Source organism: Agelaius tricolor, unplaced genomic scaffold (assembly GCF_023055355.1).
Source record: "Agelaius tricolor isolate 1412-34295 unplaced genomic scaffold, bAgeTri1.0.p SCAF_25, whole genome shotgun sequence".
In the NCBI taxonomy this organism is placed as follows: Eukaryota; Metazoa; Chordata; class Aves; order Passeriformes; family Icteridae; genus Agelaius; species Agelaius tricolor.
In genome coordinates, this window is record NW_027269285.1 from 3101936 (window position 1) to 3122939 (window position 21004).

A 21004-nucleotide genomic window follows, 5' to 3' on the forward strand; every position below is an offset into this window, starting at 1 on the left:
CCAGCAGGAAAGGGAGTGCTCAGGGTTTGAACCTTTTACCTTTCAGAGAGCTGTCGAATCTGAGGGATCCCCATGTATTTGTTGAAGTGCTCCAACACATTCACCACACCTTGCAGAAGGTTGGCAACTTCCCCATATTGTCTCCTCCTGGTCATAGCCCTGCAGAGGAAATTAGAGATTTACAAAGGCAGATGCAATGAAAATCCTGGGTGGTAATTCCACAGGTTACTTCATCCCCACTGGGTCACACTGGTCCCTACTGACATTTATTTTTCTAAAACACACAGCTCTTCATTAACATTCCAACGCTGCATTAAAATTTCACTTAAGCGACGCTAAAATAAACCAATCTGGCACAAATCTTACAATGCCTCAAAAAAACCCATAAATGTCAAAGCAACACTTGGCAAAGAACATGTAAACTACTGAATGCATCCACTTCTCAGTATGGGTCTGGAGGCAGTAAATGTTATTTCACTGTAATGACCTGAGTGAAGCCATTCGTCATCACACACAAAGTGTGAGTTAAAGCTTCTCTGGAGGAGAAGGATGCTGAAAAGCCATTAGCCTTGACTTCTCTGTTAATAACTTTCACAGGGAACTGACAGGGGAAAAAAAAAAAAGAAAATCAAGTTAATTTATTTTTATATCATCCTTTAGGATCATTCCAGTGGAGACAGCAGGCTAAGTAAAATTTAATTCTCAGCATTTCACGACCCGGCATTCGTGCAGGATTTGCTACAAACCAAGAACAGGCTGTGCAATTCCACAGATGCAACATGTAAAAAAACTGTATTTTTCCTAAATTGTGTGTTCCTCAAGCATATTAAAAAAACCCAAAAATTACTATTAGAAATATTTAACCCCCAATTTACACACGGTACAAGCTGCAAGGTTTCCTTAAACTCATGCTAGAATGAAAATTAGAGTTGACCTTTACCAAAACTCATTGCAGTTTTAGATACAAGAGTGACAAAAATCCTCCCAAATTCCCAAGAGCACATCCCTAATGATGATTCCTTAACGAAGCCAGACTCATTCCTCATCACCAAGAATCAACAGAGCAATACAAGCAATCAGTGCTGCAAATTATTAAATGCAACAACACAGGGGTGTCACTCAGAGCAACACGGATCTGCCAGCTGAAATCCAGACCTGGGAGCAAAATTCCCTCCAAAAAACCCAGGCAGGCTGTGCCAGACTCATAGAAAACACTGCACAAACTTCACATCAAGAATTCCCAGACTTACTCCAGGGAATCCACCCCCCCTGCCAGCATGTGGAGGTGGTTGAGGGTGGTGATGGAGGTGGTCAGGTGACGTTTGGCATGGTCCAGCTGCTTGATATCCCTGGTGATTTCCTTCACCTGGGGAACGAAAAAGGATTCTGGTTGAATATCAAGCCCCAGCAATGGAATTTTCAGGAGAGAAGAAGCCACTCTCTCCTCTTTGGGACTGCAGAGGTGTCAGCTCAGCAGCCCTGTGAACACCACAGGTCCAACACAGGAAATTACCAACCAGCCAGGACCAAGGACAAAAATGTTACTGCCAGGAAAAGTCAGTGTCCCTTCCCTTTCAAAGGCCAGAAAGAAAGTGCTGCTCACCATTTGTTCAGATTTTTCAGCCTTGTCTTTAATATCCTTAATTTTACCAAAGAGCTGTTGAATGGCTTTCTGGGCTTCTTCCAGGGCCTGGAAAAGAAACAAGGTCAGAGTGGAAAGAAAATCTGCATTCAGTTTTCACCTTTCTAAGAAATACACAGTTGCTCTTAACACTCTCTGGGGCTGGGGCACTGGAGGGGAGCAGCTTTCTTACAAAGAAAATACCAGCAGCACAACAAAAGTCAATGTACCACGCTGGAATATTGAACCTGAGTGGGCCAGGGTTTCAGAATCCATTTTACAATAATGATTTGGCAAAATTTCATCAAGATATTTTATGAAAGCAGCTCTTTAAGGTTACTGGAATATATTTTGACAGACTAAGTGTGGAAAAATCGGTAGAACTTGCTCCTGATCAACACATATTTAGAGCAGAAAAATGAAACCTCCACAAGACCTCTATGCTCATCATTAATTATAAATAAAAACCACACATATAGAACACTGAGTGCTTGCACAAACCCCTTGCTGAATTAACAGGACATTATCCTGGTGGAAAACATGATGCTGATTCCTTTGGAATGGGCAGCTCAGCCTCCCACACACCTGCAGGAGGAATGGCTCTTTCTAAGCACAGGTAAAGAGGTGGAGCCCAGGAAATGGCTCTCACCATTTAACAGGATAAAAAAATATTTTTAATATTTAAAATAGGATTTTAATGCTATTTTCTTGGGGCACCTGGTCCTTTTTATTTATCCAACCACGGCCCAGCCTGAGCTCACAGCAGCAGCATGAAGCACATGTGGATGCAGTGAGGGAAGCCACATGTCCAAAATCCAAAATCCAAAATCACATGGCCAAAATCTGCCTTCTGCAGTAATTCTACACGTTCTGCCTTCCCAGCCTGATAACATTTCCAGCTCCAGCTCCACTTTGTTCCCTGCTGTTAAGTGGGCTTCTATCCCTCTGCTTTTATATCCAGTCCCATGACCAAGGTTACAGCACAAGCTACAAGTTCCTTCAGCAAATAAATTTAACACATCTTCATTTGGAAATGGATGAGGAAACTATCTGCCAGGAGCTTTTTGCTGGAATATAGCTGGGTTATAATAAAAGCATAAAAAAAGCTGGAGATGGTTTATAATTCATTTTCCAGAGGGGGGGTGGGGGAAGAAAAGTCTCCTCTGAAAAATTTTCTGAATCATGTGAAAGTTAACACTTTCTGGATTGGTGTCACAGATGGTCACTGAGGGACATGAACACACAGAAATGTGCTGCAGGGTGGCTGTGCCAGGCCTGAACAGCCCCCAGCAGCCTCTCCAACTCTTCTGAGAATTAAATTTCCTCCTCCATTTAAAGGCTTGTGGATTAAGTGCAAAGCAAAGGAGCAAAGAATGCTCTTTTCGACATATTTAGCTCTGTCTCTGTGCTCAGGCCCGCAGCACATTACTCTGTAATGTAATTAATAATTAATAATTAAATTATTAAGCAAGCAGCAACTGTTTTGTACGGCCTGAGCTTTGGATAGGTCTGTATAAAATTCAAGATTCAGCCTGAAATTCTTCACAGATGCCAATTACTGTCTCCCTTTGCCTCAGCACTAACAGCAAATGCTGATTTTTCTGCACAGTCCCAGGAATTCAGAGCTTCTTCAAAAGAACCTATTTCTCTAATGGTGAAATTTAATGATTGTGATTAAAAAGAGGCTTTACAGGAAAGTGGGTGAAGAACAAGTTCCTGCTGCTCAGTGGAAAGCAGCACACTCAGGGTGGGCAAAATCCCCACCTAAAAACTGCCCCTGGAACACTGAGCTGAGAAAAAATCGGATTTTGTCCCTGAAAACTGCCAAAAAATGAGGCAAACTGGTGTCATCACCTGGTCCTGACACTTTCACCTCCTAAAAAAACTCTGGAAAAACACAAAATGAGACAATGTGTGCTCTGCCCCATCTGATGAATTAAAGAATTGGGGTCTCCTGCTGCTGAGAGAAATGTGGCTGGGATGGGGGAGACACCAAACAGCAGCTGCTCTTCTGTCCTGCATCACATCCCTCAGAAAAGGGAAAACATTTCCATAACTGCGAAAAAATTAATAAAAAAACAGGCAGGGAACTCAACTGCAAACTTGAGTAAATCAGAATTGCTCACCAACACTTGTTTCATTCCTTAAAACTTTCTTCCAAATATTTGCTTGGACATTAAAGACATAAATCTTTATCTATTCTCCTAAAAAAAAAGAGCTGCATATTCCTTACATGAGTCAGAACACACCAATTTATTATCTAATCTATATATATTTCTATAATGAATATATCATTTGTATAATTTACATTTAGAGATGAAAACATTCCTTCAAACATTTGCTGAAAGTAACAATGTGTGAAAACCTATTTTTTTTGAAGTTGGGAGGGCTCTGTCAGACAGATCTGTGAAGTTCAGAACTGGATAAAAAAATGTTATTTCATGCATGTGTACCATTAAAAAAATCCCAGAAGACAGTTTAAAGAAATCAATTAAACTCTTTTTGCTGTACACTCTAACTATAGCATCTGAGAGTAAAATACTGTGTGTAGAGGAAACAAATAAAGAAAACTAGCCAATAATAAAGAAAATTAACCAACAAATAAAGAAAATTAAACAAATAAAGAAAATTAACCAATAATGAAAGAAAACCATCACCTTCCCAATTACTATAAACACAGAGTAAAGCAAATAGAAAAACAAATTTCAAATACAAGAAAACACCTCATCTTTGATAAATAGTGTTATTAGGGGATAAGAAACCAACATCTAGGGCATGAAAGTAGGTCTAATTGCTCAAGGTGCAATACAGAAGTTTATTAATGTAACTAATGACTGTTCTTTCAGCTGTAAAAAGAGAGGGGAAACCACAGCCACGCTGAAGGGAAAAAATGCATTTCCCTTCACACTCTGCTCCTGCTACAACAGTGAATCATGAATTTTAAAAGCATTTTCTTCCTGCTTTTGTTACTACTTTATTAATAGGTTTCTTTTGGACAGAAATTCTAGGGAAAAACAGTATCAGGAGGCCAGGAATTGCTTTTATTGCAGTCTGGTTGCCACGATGGATGACAGGCAGTGCTCTCCCAGCTGTGCCCCAGCACTGCCTTCACCTTGCCTTGCTCACTGATTGCTTTCCTCACCAGTGCAACTGGGAAACATGGAAATGCACACACCCCAAACAGCAACCAGGAGGGAAGTTATTGCATTTCCTGCCCTCCACCAGCAGTTCATTCTGGGGGCAGAGGAGCAGGAAGAAATAAAAAGAGACTGGAGACATCATCTGTTGTGGTTATACGAAACGAGGATGTTGAAAACAAGGTTGTGACACACTGGAAAAACACCATATGACTCTAATCAACAGCTGAGCCTGCAAGCTACAATTAACCCATCAGAATTATTTATTCAACTTTGTGCAACCTCTGAGTGCCAGCACCAGCTGAGAACCACGGTGGGGATGGAGAGGGCTCGGCTGGGAGGCAGAGCCAGGGGTGTCCGAGTTTTTCCCTAATGTTTGAGCCCAGGCTCCCCAACTGCTCTGAGCAGTGGAAATTTAGCAAAGAGCAGCTAAATTAGTAAATTTGGCAGGAGCAGCCATGGGGGGAGTGGCTCCAGCCACAGAGTGCTTGGTACAAGCCACGGATCACATTCCTCCTCCTGTGGTTTAGTGTGTCTGACACGTCCTGGGTGCAGGAGGGAAGGAGGGGATGTGGCCTGCCCTGCTTCCAGGGCTGCCTTGCAGAAGCGAGTTCCCAAAATAATTCATGGGAAGGAAGCCACAAAGGGGTCCCCCAGTTTAAGGCCACTGTGATTTTTCAGCCATCCCCATGTTTTTCAGGCAGTGTTTATGCAGTGGGAGCTCCTGTGCTCAGAGCAGAAAGATGAGACACCACACACAGCAGGTGGAAAACTCAACAGCCTGAGCTCAGGTAAGCTGGGCAGCCGGTGAGCAGCTCTGCTGTCTGCCAAATTCTCCAAAGCTGGAGGGAAAAACACAGCCCATGAATCAGCCACAGCTCTGCAACCTCATTCACCTTGAGATGTGACAGCAAAAGACTCCAAAGGCAGCGGTGTAAAACAATAGGGAGCAGAGGTAAACCGTGAATCACTGAGAGACTGCCTCTAAAATTGCTTTCCTTGGCATTGCCCCAAGTAGCTCCTGAGGTCAGACCACACATCATTCCTTGTGTCACCTCTTCACACCAGATCTTCCAAGCAGCAAAAGGAGGGAAGAAAATAACCCAAGCGAGAGGTGGGACCAGACTGTGACTGGTTTGTTAAATTTGGAAGTGATGCATTCTTTAAAAGGTTATGTTCCAGTGACTTACAGTACCAGGCTGACAAAAAACAGTGTTAGCAACAATTATTCCAGCCAAAAAAAAAAACAAACCAGCCCAGTGAATTACAGTCAGTCTCTCCAAATCCCTGCAGTGCTGCAGATGGACACAGCCTCCTCCTCCTCCAGCCCAGGTACAGAGCTGTCACATCACCCCATCAACCAGCAGCTCATTAGTGGGTGTGTTAATTTCTAAATACCTCTTTATGCATCCCATCAGGAATCTTGTGCAAGAAAATACTTCAGTACCAGGAAATATGCAAATAGGAATTAAGAGGCCTGTGTGTTACTAGAAGATGTCATTGAAGCGGGAGAAAAAGCAAATTTTCAGATGAAGTTTGCTTGCTTGGGGATTAACTGAACTAAGACTGTTTTTTTTTTTCCCCTCAGTAATGGTTAAAATACCTCCATGGTTTCTATTTGCTTGCTGGTGTTGTGCTAGAAACATGTTATTTTTATTTGATTCTAGCCAATATATAGTTCAATTGAATGTTGTTATTCACATCAGAAAGCTGCCCTCTACCAAGTGTTTTATAGACACTTGACATCTGCCAAATTCACAGCATCCAAATGTATTTTTAATGTTACGAATAGGGCTGTGGTCATGATGCTGAGAATTTAATGCTCCTGGCCTGGTCCCTGCTCTTGAATTCTGAGTGTTAATGCTTCTTTCATTTGCTGCCACACTTCCAGCCCAGATCAATGAAAATCTAGACCACGACTAAAAATAAAGTTCCCATCCCAAATTCTCTGAGGAGCCTCAGCTGTGGAGATTTCAAAGCAACCCTCTCACACTGGAACCAGCCTCACATTTTCTGCTGCTGAAACCTCATAGAAACGAGTCCCTCCAGATTGGGGAAGGGTGGAAATTTACTTTGATTCTCAGACTGATTTCATTTCAGAGAAAACCCTCACGTTTTAACCACTGTGACTGAAGCCTGGGCTTGTCTCAGCACAGGACAGTGCCAGCTGCTTTCCCTGAGCAGGCAAACCTGAAGGGCTCATCACCCTGGGGTTTGATTGTAGCACATTTTTCTACCCTGGCAGTTCAGCAAATCGTACATAACTACTCCAATTGTCACTGAAGAAGAGAGTTTTGTGTCATCAGCTCCAATCCCAACCACTCAGGCTGCACAGGACACTTTCTATCAGCAGATTACATCCAACACTGCACAAAGCTTAAAATTGCTGGAACTGCCCCTTCACTTAACCCCAAATCATGCTTAGAAATCAAACCCCACGCTCTCCACAGCTGCACAAACACTGACAGACACAAGGGGTGAAGTGACAGCTGATTTCCAGGTCGTTCTGGCCAAAACCTTGCAGTTTAACCCCTGAACTGCACCCTGGGCTGCTCCAGCACCTCTCTGAGCTGTCAGATTTTACTGCACCAGGGGTGTCTGCAGCACCCCAGATTTCACAGCATCACCCAGGGGTGTCTGCACTATGAGAAAGGTGCTGAAGTGCTGTGACAGAGGTCAGGGTGGCCTTGCTCCTGTGAGTAATTTTACATGAGTTTTACAGTGCCTTATCTGCACCAGGGCAGTGTGGCCATTTAAATGTTAATTACAGGCATTGCACAACCTAAAAAAATAAAGCTCCTGGAGCTTCATCAGGCTTAGGTTTCATGGTGGGTTACTACAGCTTCACCATCACCTCATGGTGGGTTACTACAGCTTCACCATCACCTCATGGTCATATTTATAATGAGAACTGAAAATAAAAGGGTTAAAAAATAAAAAAATTAAAAATAAAAAAAGAAAGGTTGATGCTGGTGGTGCAGCTTTTGAATTTGGGGGATGGCAAGGATTTGGGAAGAAATTAAATCAGAGCACTGGGGGCTTCTTGGCCCAATACAGCATAAATACTATAAATGTATTATATAAATACAGTATAGTATTATATAAATACCATAAAATACTATAAATGTATTATAAATACTATATATGTACTTATAAGTATTTATAAAAATATATATAACCTCATGGCAGGTTACTACAGCTTCACCATCACCTCATAGCAGGTTACTACAGCTTTACCATCACCTCATGGCAGGTTACTACAACTTCCTCACGTGGCAGGTGAGCAGCCACAGCCTTGCCCCACGCCCAAAATTAAACACTATTATCATGCAGCAAAATCTCTGCAGCCACTCATTATTCTCCTTATCTATGTCAGGATAGCCAAGCTGAGGCTCTGCCCTCCTGTTGGTGTTGACACCCTTGATTGCAGGTGTTTGCTGCACCTCCCTGTGCACAGCACACACCTTGGAGAACCCAGAGCCCCTGGGAATGCTCCTCACCCTCCCTCCATCCTCCATCCTGAGTCTGCTTGATCAGAGGGAAAACACACTCAGTTTATTTGGGAAGGCTGTGAATGACTGAGGGACCCCAGCTGATTTGTGTGCTGAGGTGTTTGCACACTGCAGTTGGTGGTATTTGCAATTTCAGGGCCACATCTGCAATATCAGAGCCACATTTCAGAGCCACATCTGCAACTTCAGAGCCACATCTGCAACATCAGAGCCACTTTTCAGAGCCACATCTGCAATATCAGAGCCACATCTGCAATATCAGAGCCACATTTCAGAGCCACATCTGCAACTTCAGAGCCACATCTGCAACTTCAGAGCCACTTTTCAGAGCCACATCTGCAATATCAGAGCCACATCTGCAATATCAGAGCCACATTTCAGAGCCACATCTGCAATTTCAGAGCTTGACTTCTGTGGAGGGTAAGTTTAGCAACCACTCAGGTTACACCAGGTTTTGCAAGATGAATTCTTATCCAGCTCCATGTGCTGGTTTGGGTTGGGGTAGAGTTAATTTTCATCACAAGGATGGGGTTCTTTCTCTGCCCCAGTCAAAATCAGCACAGGTTAAGAGTTTAAAGGCAAATAGAAATGGGGGGAAAGGACAGGCACACCAGGAACCCTGCAAGTAGGGATCTCCAAGTGGAATTCCTGTCAGTTTACCTCCTATAAGCATGGATGCAACACAGCTGGAATAAACATGACCACACACCAAAAACGTGAGGCGACAACAACCAAAAACAAGACAAAAAAAGGGGGGAAAGAAAAGAATTTTAAATATCCACGATAAGACACAACCTCCTGCCTGTTTGGAATTCTATTTTCAGGCTGGGTTTCTTGCTTTGTTGGCATCAAAGCCACACAGGACTGGTCACAGTTTGCAGCTTGCAGTGCCTCCAGCAGCACCAGCACCTTCCTCCTGCCAGCACAAGCACAACCCCATCCCCAGGCTCGGCTGCAGGACAGGAACATCCCCTGAGCTCAAGCACAGGGCAAGGTCAAGCTCAGACTTGCTCCTGCCTTGCAGCAGATGGCAAAAGTTATGCCAGCATGAGAATAAACAGCACCAGCTCTTCCTGGCATGCCATTCACCTGGAACCTTGTGCACTGAACGTGTTCTGGGCTAGAAAAAGCTCAGTGTCACTACAAGGGAAGGACATTGTCCAGCTGTCACAACTCACTAGGGAAATGACTCTGAATGAAACTCACTTCTGATTCATTTTGGCAGCTCAGCTCCTGCTTATTATTCATGGGTTACAAAAGAACATTATGGGACTTTAATCACTCAGCTGGAGCCTTACAGAATCTGTGGCATGACTTTTTATAAAATATATGAAGTCACACAGCTTAAAACCCCATATTTAACCCCAATCCATTCACTATCTTAAAAAGGTATTGAAATCTAACACTAGTCATATTTCATATGCTCACATTTCAGAATAATGACCCATTCATAAAAATCCAGGTGATAAAGCTTAGCCAGGCAGGAGAGAATGAATACAACTGAGAGATGGTGCTTACAACACCAGGGATTGTGACACAAAATAGCTCCCAAATATTTCAGAGACTTAGGTTCAATTATTTATTAAGAGATTATGACAGCCAGTGCTGTCCCAGCAGCAGGGACACATCAACACCCTCCAAATGAGTCAAACCTGGCACTGGGGCCAAGGAAGCAGCTCTGGAATTTGATGGCTGGAAGTGTTTAAATAAACAAATAAATGGCAGGGAAGTGCCTAGGGTAGGAGATGTGCACTGGGTGCCTCAGCTCAGCAGGAAACACAACCTGCAGTCAGAAAAGTCACCTCATAAGGAGGTGGAGGTGCAGGAGGGAGGCTGAAGCAACAGAGCAGCTTCTTAAGCAGGTTTATACACAGAGAGCACAAAAGCACCTCCCTGCCTGCCAGGCTGACACTGCTGTAGCCAGTCCTCACAAAGCTGGAGGCGACTGTGGTGACACCACCCAGCAGCTGCCCTGGGGCTCGGGACACTGCTCAGAAAAGCAGCAGAGTGTCACAGACATGTTTCATGAAAAATCCTTTCCTTGGGATTATTTCCTCCTGAGAAGCTGAGAGGCCTCAGGAACAAACTGTAACCAATGGTTATCTGCTGCTGTGGAATGCAACAGGTGCATCTGGGATTGGGCTCATGTGGATGTTTCTAATGAATGGCCAATCACAGCCCAGCTGGCTCGGTCAGTCACAAACCTTTGTTATCATTCTTTTTCTATTCTTAGCCAGCCTTCTGATGAAATCCTTTCTTCTATTCTTTTAGTATAGTTTTAATATAATATATATCATAAAATAATAAATCAGCCTTCTGAAACATGGAGGCAGATCCTCATCTCTTCCCTCATCCTCAGACCCCTGTGAGCAGCACCACAGCAAAGGCCCCCACTGCCCTGTGCAGCACCTGCATCCCTCTCCTCTTCTGCTCACTCCCCATCTTCATCTCCTCCTTCCTCCCTCTATTGATTCTGCAAAGTGTTTCCTGATCTCTGTTTAAAGAAAAGAAAAACCAAGGGAGTATTTCACGCATTTCCAGCTATGACCTTGTCAAACCCACAACCTGTGGGCATTTTTCTCTGCCAGACACAGCCTCCTCCTCCTCCTCCCACAGGCTCAAACACTGCCAGACACTGCAGCACACCCAGGGCAGGGCAGGCAGAGTCTCCCCACAGCTGCAGAGCCCAGATGTTCATTTTTACATGCCAGGAGAAAGGACAGCCCTGGCTGACCAAAAGATGGGATGGCCAAGTGAACTGTCTGGGCAGCAAGGAAATATTCCCATTATTTGACCACAGCAGCTACCATCCCTTTTTCTTGTACTGATGGAGTTATGAGAAAGAAAATATATATCACTGTTTTCATGGAGCAAAACAAAGAAGGAGCCAACCAAAGCAATCCCAAGTTATCAGCCAGTATCTTCAGCCATGAGAAACATCCAAAGCTTTTCCCAGCCCAGGCACATCCATTTGCACTTCTGGTTAACACTTAACTTTGTTCTAGCACTAATTGAGCCAGACTCTAACAAAATTAGACACATTAAGCAATAAACCACATTTTTCTTTGAAACACAGTCCTTGTTTGATGCAACTTCAGTCACTTACGTTGTGTGCACAGGGCAGGAAGGGAAAGATGGACCAGAGATAACAGAAAGAACTTTGTTGGGTTTTATTTAGATTCAAATTATCAAGCCACAAATACATTTGGGATCTTGGGACTGCTCTGGGACTCTTGATTCTTTCTTAAATGGATTTCAGCTGAATCCACCTCACCTTTACTCACCCTGGTTGCACAGACACTGCCAAGGGTTAAACCAGCAACAAATGCAGAGGCTACTTATTACAAGGACAAAAGCCTGATAGGTGAAGCAGCTTCAGCCAAACAACCAGTAAAGGCATGTCAGCAACTGTCAGAAAAATTACAGCCAGCCCATGCAGAAGCTCCAGCAATAAACACAACTGAGGAGTGACACATCAAACCATAGGGAGAGCGTTCGACGCTCCCTGGAAAAATCTATGGGAACTTTTTATACTGCACCCTAGGGCACAGAGGAAATTATGCCACAACTGGGCTGCAGCTCTCAGCAAGGTCAGCCCACACTCCAGTTCAGCAACAGCAGCAGCTCTGAGGGAAAAAAAAAAAAAAACCAAAAAAAACCTTCCAGAGGAAAAATCTGCGTAGCACTGGCTCCCTAGAAACTGTTACAACTGAAGCACAGCAGCTCCTGCATTCCCAGCCTCTCCCAAGGCATCCAAAATAGTCCAAGTCTGGGACTCCCAAGGAAAATTTTGTTACACCCTGCAGAGGAATGTTCCACCCACGGCTGTTGTTTCCTCCCATAAAAGGATCATTAGTGAGATAATTTCTGAGGTTCAGGGCATTGTCTGCAGATTTTACTGAAATATCGCACCAGGAAGGGGAAGCCAAATGAGCCAGACTATTTTAAGGCTTTTGCATTTGGAGGAAATTCTAGGGCAAAATTTCAAGAAGGCAGATGCTTTGAACTGGGAAACGTTATGCTTTGTGGGGAAGGGAGCATTCCTGCCTTTAGAGCTGCTTAAATAACTCTTTTGGGGCCACATCTATTTGATGGCCTTTAATTTTAGACTCAGAATCTGCTTTTTCAAACACCTCCTTGCTCATTTATCCACACACGTTGTACATGAGCAAGAGTGTTTGGGAAACAGTTTAAAAGCTGATAAGACAAAAAAAAAAAAAAAGCTATTTTCCCATGAAAATTTCTTACTGAAATGCCTTCTCATAGCTACAACTCAGCTCAAAGCCCTGCTCATTAGGCAGGGGGGCACAGAAGTGTTATCCCAACCATCCTCCCAGCCAGACAGGACAGGAGACTCCAGCACAGCTGGAGCAGCTGGATCTGCAATCAGGACTTTGGACTTGCCATCCCTAAGGTCTCCTTTTCCTTAAGGAGCACAGAGAGCACATTTCCATAGCTGCACGCTCCATATTCCCCAGTGGCTCAGACTCAGGGATTTAGATTCTTCTGAAAATGTTATCCTGCTCTCAAAACCAAGGCTGGGCTCCCCTCTCCTGGACAGCTGGGAAGGTGCAGCTCTCAACAAAGCTCCTCCACAAGACAGCTTTGGAAAGCTCCTTGCTGGGCTCAGCTGGTAAATAACCCCTTCTCCTCCAAAAAAACCCAGGCTGGCAAGGCTGAGAAGCTCAGTTTGTCTTCTAGGAACCTGCCTGGATCACTGGTGTCTAAAAAAGGGAGTGGGTAGGTTGGTGATAAACCCCAGTAATTCAAGCAGCTTTGAATTAAGTGCCTGCACGAGATTCCCAAGCATTTTTTGGGCAGCTCTGGCTGACAGGAGATGGGAAAGCCAAGGCTGAGCTCCCTCACCTGCCAGGGCAGCAGGGATGGACCAGCACAGGCAGCTGAGGGCAGGGACTCAGCAAAGAATCCCCTCCTGGCCTGCTTTGACTTTAACAACTTTTTATTTTTTCTTCTGTCACTGCATCCAGGGTTTGTGCTTCCCTTGGAAGGAAGTCAGAGACTGAAAGGATGTTTATTCAAACTCTTATTTACCCCTCAGAAAAGGACATCTCATCTCCAGCACAACACACTCAGGCAATGCTGGCAAACACTGGCCACAATATCAGGGGTTGTTAGGAGAGAATAACTGAAGGGAAGATGTTTTTGAAAAACACCTTTCAGGCTCAATCCTGCAGTCAAATACACAAGATCCTGAGCTCCTACTGAAATCCAAGCAGCTACAAAATCAGAGTTGAGATGCACTTTTATTTATGGCACATGCTTTCAAAGGGATGATGGATTGCAGTGCTCCTCCTGGATCTCAGTGTGCCAAGGGATGGAAATCAAAAGACAGTAATTTTCCAAAAATTTTCCAAAAGCCAGCATGCTGCAAGTTCTGTGCACTACAGGCAGGAGACATCTCTAACTCTTAAGAGTTAAAAATGGAAGAAGATTAGAGATTGAATTTACTGATGTGGCTGCCTTTGAGCTTTGTTTCAAACCTCTTGCAAAAGCTGCTTGCCAACTGTTTCCTTCCTAATCAAGGGTGGTTTGCAGTTGTGGTTATGATGATAAAATGCAATAATGATCTTCATCCTGTGCTGCCTGAGGGTGAGGCTCACAGGATGACACTATCTGTCCATGTGGATGTGTCAATCCAATTTTGCAGGGAAATACTGGTCTTGAGGATACAAGTTTCTTACAAATTTAGTAAGAATAGATCAGTAGAAACAAGAACTTAATTTTGTTGTGGGACCAAATTACCAGGAAAACTAAATAAGGAAAACAGCAACTCCCTTCCAAGCACAGAACTGACCTGCCTTAACAGCACCTTGTTTTCAGTTGTTTCAAAACAATTTCTTGCATTGGAAAATAAAACCCTTCCCCTCCAAGTGGGAGCAGTCAGGCCTCTTACTCTATAAAAACATTTCCAAGTGTCCTTGATTCCCCCTGTGAATATGCTGGTAAAACAAAGGCACTTTTCAGCACAGGAACAGGCAGCTGAAGCTGGAAAACAAGGTTTGCACCCCCACAATGGGCTATCAGCAGGGTGGTCATGTGAAAAGGGCTGTGCCTCACTCCCCTCACAGCACCCAGGGGACACAGGGCAGGGGTGACAACAACAAGAAATGTTCCTGCTAGGTTTTCTCTGATTTTGGAGTGACAAATGTAAAATTCCATCTCAGACTGAAATGCCACTCAGGAGTTCCCCAGACCTCCTCTGCTGCAGGTCCCTGTGATCTCCAAAATCTGAGCTTGCTGATGGCTCCTTCACTGCTTTGAACTTCAAGACCCAGCCAAGTCCTGCCACTCCAACAGTCTGGCTCCAGCAATTCACACAAAAAAATGCAAATCCAATGTGTAACAATGGGCTTGGATTAGAAACATAGAAAGAAAAAGCTCACAGCAGTTCAGAATCAATCTATTTTTCTTCCCAGAGAAGTAGCACATTAAATAATTGAAAGGTTTCAGTGTTTGTTAGGATCTCAAAGTAAGAAACAACAGCTGTGCTCCTGGGAGATTGTCTGGCCTCAGCCCATGCCACTGCAAGCTCTGGCATCTGTTTTAAAGTTTGTTTCTACTTTGCAAAGCAGCAAAATGAGGGAAAACAGGAAAATCCACAGCTAAATACAGCAATATCTGTGATTAACTACAGGTCCAAGCCAATTGAAACATGTCCTGCAAGGACACCCAAGTGAACACTTGAAGGTTTTTAGTTAATCAGGATTTTTACTGGTTCCTTTACAACCACACTGCAGGAAGGGCAGCACAGAGAGCTTTGCCTTCCTGGTGCTTCAGAGCAGGACACTGCCCATGCCCTGGAGAACTTCAAAGAGATGGAAGAGTGAGAAAGAACAGACCCAGGACAGAGCTCTGAGCAAAGCTGGCCAATCTCCACAGCACAGAAATGCTCCTGTTATCCCACAGGCACTGATCATGGCACTGCTTGTGCTCATCCTTTTTTCCAAGCCCTGAGGCACTCCAGGCAATTCTCACCCAAAGCTCTTCTCAATGCCACTCCTTTGTGGCATTTCAGAGAATTTATCCTCTCAGGTGGGCCCAAAAGGCTACAACAGGTCCAGCTTTCCAACCATGGCCAAACTCTCCAAGCACTGCACCAGCTTCCACTCCCTCCTCAATTCCTGTAATTGCCACCTCACCTGATTGCTGCTCTCCCTCCTGCACAGTAATTACAGCAGCACCACTCCCAGGTAAGCCTCATCCCAAGCACATCCCCAGTTTAACAGCACTGCTGAGACATCCATGATTCAACTTCTTCTGCTAGGACAGGTGAGCAGCTCTCATGTTTTTCTAAAGCATGACAAAAGTATAGACAGCTTAAATAATTCCCTTGAGGGCTCTGTGGCAGAAATGAGATTAGAAATAGATACCAAATGATGTGGTAGCAAGGAGTGGGGAATAGAGAGGGTCATTACCCCATGCCAGTGTTAAGGCTGGTATTAAGAAGTCATTGAGGAGCCTTGCCTGATGGTTCAAGGTTCAATGCCCTCTAAAACAGGACAGGAAATAGAACCAAAGCAGGTGACACCTCAAAATCAGCTGGCACAGAGGCCAAGCTGAGCACCCACAGCCCCTGCAGACATGGCTGTGCTCACCAGTGCTGAACTCCCAGAAAACACCTCTGCCAGGCAAAACACAAGAGAAAACCTGAGAGGCTGCAAGAGGAAGGGGCAGCCAGGGATCAGCACAGTGACAGAACTTGGGACACCTCAGCAAACAGCTCAGTGAAAAGGACAAACAGCCTTGTATTGATCCCCACCCAGGATCAAATGTACCTGCTCAGTGCTGCTTGTTTTATCATCAGCTCCAGAGTGGCACACAGGCCTCCTGCTTTTGATCTTTAAATCAATTCCTCTTTCCCTTCCCTTCAGAGGGTGAGGCAGGTCACAACAGCCGCTGAGTGAGCAGCTCATCAGTGTCAGAGGCACAGGAACATCTCAGGAACAGCAGCAGTGGAGTTCTGCCTGCCAGAGCCATTCCTCAGGGTGACAGGCCAAGGTGAGAGGCCCTGGCACTGCACATACCTGCCTGCCATCCTGTCCCACGTTGGTCTGTCCCCTCACCACAGTTCGGATGTTGTCATCCAACCTCCTGCAGGAAAAACCCCAGAGTGTCAAACCCAGCCTCTGGGAGCCTGACCCAAACAAATTGGGGGAGTCCTGAGAGCTACAGAACCAATTTAAAACAAAAAAAACCCCTGCTCTTACCAATGCTAAACTCATTATTTCCCCCCTCCCTCTCTGTTCAATGGCACTATCTTGCACAATTTCAAAGTCCTGTTGCAAAAATAAAAATCCATTTCCTAATTTAACCAGGGTTTCTTGCATTCCTGTTCCCTTAAGCAATATTGTCAGCTCTCCCTTGTCTGTTTGCATTTCAACTTCCCACATGTGAAAGTGCTGTCTCAATCATTTCATGTTGGCAATATCAGCCAGCACAGAAAATTTAATTATTTCATGCACACTTGTGTTTATTTTGTACTTTTAGGACCAATAATGACAATTTAAAAATAGAGAGTGGGAGTTTTTACAATATATTCCAACCCCAAAACCAATGAATTCTTAGCAACTGAGTCTTTTGGGTAGTTTGCTCACTCAGCCTTCAAACTGTACTAAAATTTGGTATTTTTTGGTTCTTAGTTTTTTTTCAAAGCTGCACTTTGCAACCCATCAGCTTAAACAGCCTGAAGGACACATAATAGAAATGAAATATAAAAATTATAATTGTTTTGTTCCACTATTAGACTCGAGGCTGGTCCTATCCATGCCTTTTAAACAAACTAAATCCTGTCAGCTGAAGCACTTTATGAAGCCTTGGTGACAATCAGACCTGAGATGCAATGAAATGCAGAAATATAAACATTTACCTTATTTTCAGCCTGATCTTGTTCACAACTTCATCAATGTTTGCCAAAGACTGAAAAAAAAAATCAGAGAGAAGTGAAATGGTGAATGTTTTACAGAGGAATTTGTGATCCCAAACACTTCATCACACAGGGGTTTTGGGGAAGAGGAGGGCAATGGTTTTGTTTTACAGGTGGAGGAGATGAGACAACTCAGCTGCTCCTCGGTCACATCACAAAGAGCAGAAAAGGACAGGTCAGGTTTCCCCCACCCCTGAGCTGTGTCCTCTGCCAGCAGAACGGTGTGACAGTGACCTCCAGTGGGCACTGGGGATGGGGACAGAGCCTCGGGGCTGAGACCCCCCTGCAGAGCCCAGGGCCACAGAAAATAGGCTGGAAGGGGCTGCAGTGAAGGCACTGCTGGGGAAGCAGCTCCTCCCTGCTGGCAAAGGGGAAAAAAGCCAAACCACAGCACTGGAGAAAGCTGCAAGGCAGAACCACAGTGCTGCAGAGGATCTCAGACATAAGAGATGTTGGAGCAGCCTCAAGACACAAAATTCACCTGTAGAAACATCTCTGTTTGGCAAGAGGTTAATCCAAAACTCCCCTGGGGCTGAAGTTGGGAACACCAAGTAGGGATGTGGGCCCACAGCAATCTCATTCTTTAAATCTCAAAATAAATAATTGGATTCAAACTCTCCTGTGATAACTGTACAAGCAAGACCTGCCTGATTTGGCTGAAAACCCCAGGAACTCACCAATATATGGCAAGTTATGACATTTACTCCATCTACAGAGAAAATTAATTTATTTCCACAAATCAAAGCAAGACTTTAACTGCAGCAAGCACTCTGGGTGGAAAGAGACACATAATGACAGCAACCCTGTGAGCTGCAAATTTAAGAAGTGATTATTGTTAAAGCTTTATTTCCTGTGCTAGTGTTTAAAATAAAAGGTTTGGACAGAGGTTTAAACACTGCTTTGGTCATTTGCTATCAGGTTACCCTGATAGTAAAGGGTGGAAGTAAAATCTGATAGTAAAAAGCATGTAAGTGAAGCCTGAGAGTATTTGGAGCATTACTTACTTGCTCAGTGGGAAAGAGAGCATTAATATACTCCACAGCATTGAAATCTGCTCTGTCCAGTGGATCTTGGCTGGGAAATACCTGGGAAGAGGGAGGAAAACAAACACAATCAACCATCATCAGTGATTTCTGTAACTTTACACAGTTTCTACAATTTTAATTCCCTCAGCACCCACTTCCAGCTGAGTTTCACAGCATTTCTCTAACAAGTGGCCAGGAGCAGAGCATCCACATGCTCTGCAGGGCTGTGACCTCCCAAAATTCCTGTGGCTATCAGCCTGGATAAACACAGATAATCCACACACACGACTCCACACAGAGCCCTGGCACAACCCATCCATCCAGGAATTCCCAAGGCACACGAGCTCTGTATCCCAAACCACGCTGATGCTTTTGCTGCTGTCTGGGAACAAACTGAGGCTCTGCCCTGCTCTTTTCAGCAGGCAAGAGCTTTGCCAGGCCTCATGGTGACAGGCAGAGGGTTTGCTTTCCACAGCCCTGCAATAGGAAACGTGAATGAATCAAGGAGTGGCTGTACAAGTTCTCTGGAGACTTGGGTTTGCCACTTTTCACCAAAGAGAAACACAATCTGCTGAATGATTTGGGCAGGGGGAAAGAGCAGCTGTGGTGCAAACAGATCTCATCTCTCCTCAGCAGCTCAAACAACACAAACACAGCTGCCAGGATTTGCTTTTTGTCCCCAGAGACTGGTGTGTGGTGCTTTCCCTTCTCTGCTACCACACTGAGGCTGTGGATGTGCCATCACTGGAAGGGTTCAAGGTCAGTCTGGATGAGGTTTGGATCAGCCTGGGATGCTGGAAGGAATGGGATGGTCTTTAAGGTCCCTTCCAACCAAAGTGTTCCATGATTCTGATATTTGTCCCAAATTTACATCAGCTCTGCACCCCAAGGCCAACATGCCCCTGGCAAAAGCAGAGCTGACCCCACACAGCATCCCCTGAAAGCCTTCACACCTGGGCACACAAAACAGCATTTATGCACTGTGAAATCAGTGATTTTGTGAGATAAAAGCAAATTCTGCCTGAACCAGCCCTCCTGGGAAGCCTTCCCAGTCATCCTGTGGCCCGGGAGAAGCAGGCAGCAGTTAAACATGCACGAGGCTGTGGTGAGTGAAGAGAATGATCCGGCATCAGCCCATGGCAAGAGCACAACTGCAGCATCACACTCAGCCCATCCTGCTCACAACTCACACTCAACCAATCCCCACAAACCCCAAACCTCCACAGGTATTAAGAGCAGATGAAACAAGAGGTGAGATGGGAGATAAAGGCTGCTCAGGAGCTCCACTCCAAGTGCAGATAGGGATCAGTGCTGCAGGCAGCTGGAGCAGCTGCAGGAGCTGTCACTCCCAGCAATTTGTCACAACCTATTAATCAGAAATGCTAGCCTGGCTTTGGTGGGGCACCAGTCCTGCCTGTGCTCCCCACCCTGCTTCCGGCAGGGCAGCTGAGCCAGCTCTGCTCATTTAACCAGAACTGGGCAGCTTTTGCCCCAAAACTGGTTAGGGAACACTGACAGGAGCAACAGGATTATTGGGCTGAGAAGTGCCAGAGAGGAAGTTGGAAAGCAGCAGGTGGTGTCATCCTCAGCATCTCCCAGTGCTCAGGATGTGAATATTTTACTACAGCTTTAATTAATGTTTGTTAAAATAATTCAGCCAAGCATGTGGTGGGTTCTCCACTGCTTAAAAACTCACGTCTACAGGTGCAGAGGATTCTTTCTCTGGACAAGCTCTAGGTCCCCTTTAGAAGTTGCCATTTAATTTACCAGTTCCCAAAGTCACTCCTTGCTCTTCAAAGAGGGCCACCAAAAGCGACCCACAAGCCTCAACACTCAACAAAGTGCAAAAACTTAAACTTGAGTGCTGTTTTGTGAGACAGACACTGCTGCTGCCCAGACTTCTGCTCCAGGAAGAGCCCTCGGGATGGAAGGGTCACTGCAGGCAGGGCAGGCTCAGTCACAGAGGACAAGAGCCATGGTTTGACCCTGGGTTCCCACAGGATTGGCTCCAGGTGCCACAAAGGGTTTCAGAGAACACTGGAACACAGAATGCCCTGAAATGGGGGGGCCCCACAAGGATTATCCAGCCCAGCTCCTGTCCCTGCACAGCCCTTCCAACACCCCCACCCTGGGCACCCCTGGAGCGGGGCCCAAACCCCCCTGGAGCTCTGGCAGCCCCGGGGCCGTGCCCTTTCTCTGGGGAGCCTGGGCAGTGCCAGCACCCTCTGGATGCAAACCCCGTGTGTTTCACCGCAATGGAACCAGGACATTCCCATTATCCCAATTCCAGCCGAGCCGCGGGCACCGGGCTGCTCTGCACACCACGGACCGCGCCTGCGATCAGCGACGGGGACACGGCGAGCCACGCTCAGCCCCCGACGCGGGCCCGGCCGCTTCGAGCCCACAGGGGCTGACAGGGCACGGCCAGCCCGGGGCTCCCGGGCCCAGCAGCGGAAGGCCCGGAGCCGGCGGGGAAGGGCTCGGAGCCGGCCGCGGGCTCTCACCGAGCGGCCCCGGGCCTCGCCCGCACCTGTCCCCTGAGCAGAGGGGCCCGCCCGGCGCACCTGCTCGATGGCGGCCTGCACGGCGGGCGCCAGCTCCAGCGCCGCCTCCAGCCCGGCCTCCAGCTCCGGCTCGTCCTCCTCCATGGCGGCGCCGCTTCCGCCGGCAGCGCGCGGGAGGGGCGGGGCCGCCGGGGGGCGGGGCTTGAGCCACCGGGGAGGTGCCGGGATGGGCGTGGTTCCGTTGAGTGGGCGGGGTTTCAC

At 45.8% G+C, this 21004-nt stretch overlaps 1 protein-coding gene across 2 annotated transcripts in view; it reads right to left on the minus strand.

The window, feature by feature from the left end:
• VPS53 (VPS53 subunit of GARP complex) overlaps nt 1-20952 on the minus strand; it is a 64602-nt gene extending 43650 nt beyond the window's left edge. For both annotated transcript variants that reach the window (XM_071447533.1, XM_071447532.1), the window contains exons 1-7: nt 20804-20952; nt 18219-18299; nt 17158-17207; nt 16316-16382; nt 1604-1690; nt 1251-1366; nt 40-159 (exon numbers count right to left, since the gene is read on the minus strand). In XM_071447533.1, coding sequence (XP_071303634.1) covers nt 40-159; nt 1251-1366; nt 1604-1690; nt 16316-16382; nt 17158-17207; nt 18219-18299; nt 20804-20887 — 605 coding nt within the window. In that variant the 5' untranslated portion in view covers nt 20888-20952. The remainder of the gene's footprint in view (nt 1-39; nt 160-1250; nt 1367-1603; nt 1691-16315; nt 16383-17157; nt 17208-18218; nt 18300-20803) is intronic.
• Between the last annotated feature and the right edge of the window lie 52 nt (nt 20953-21004).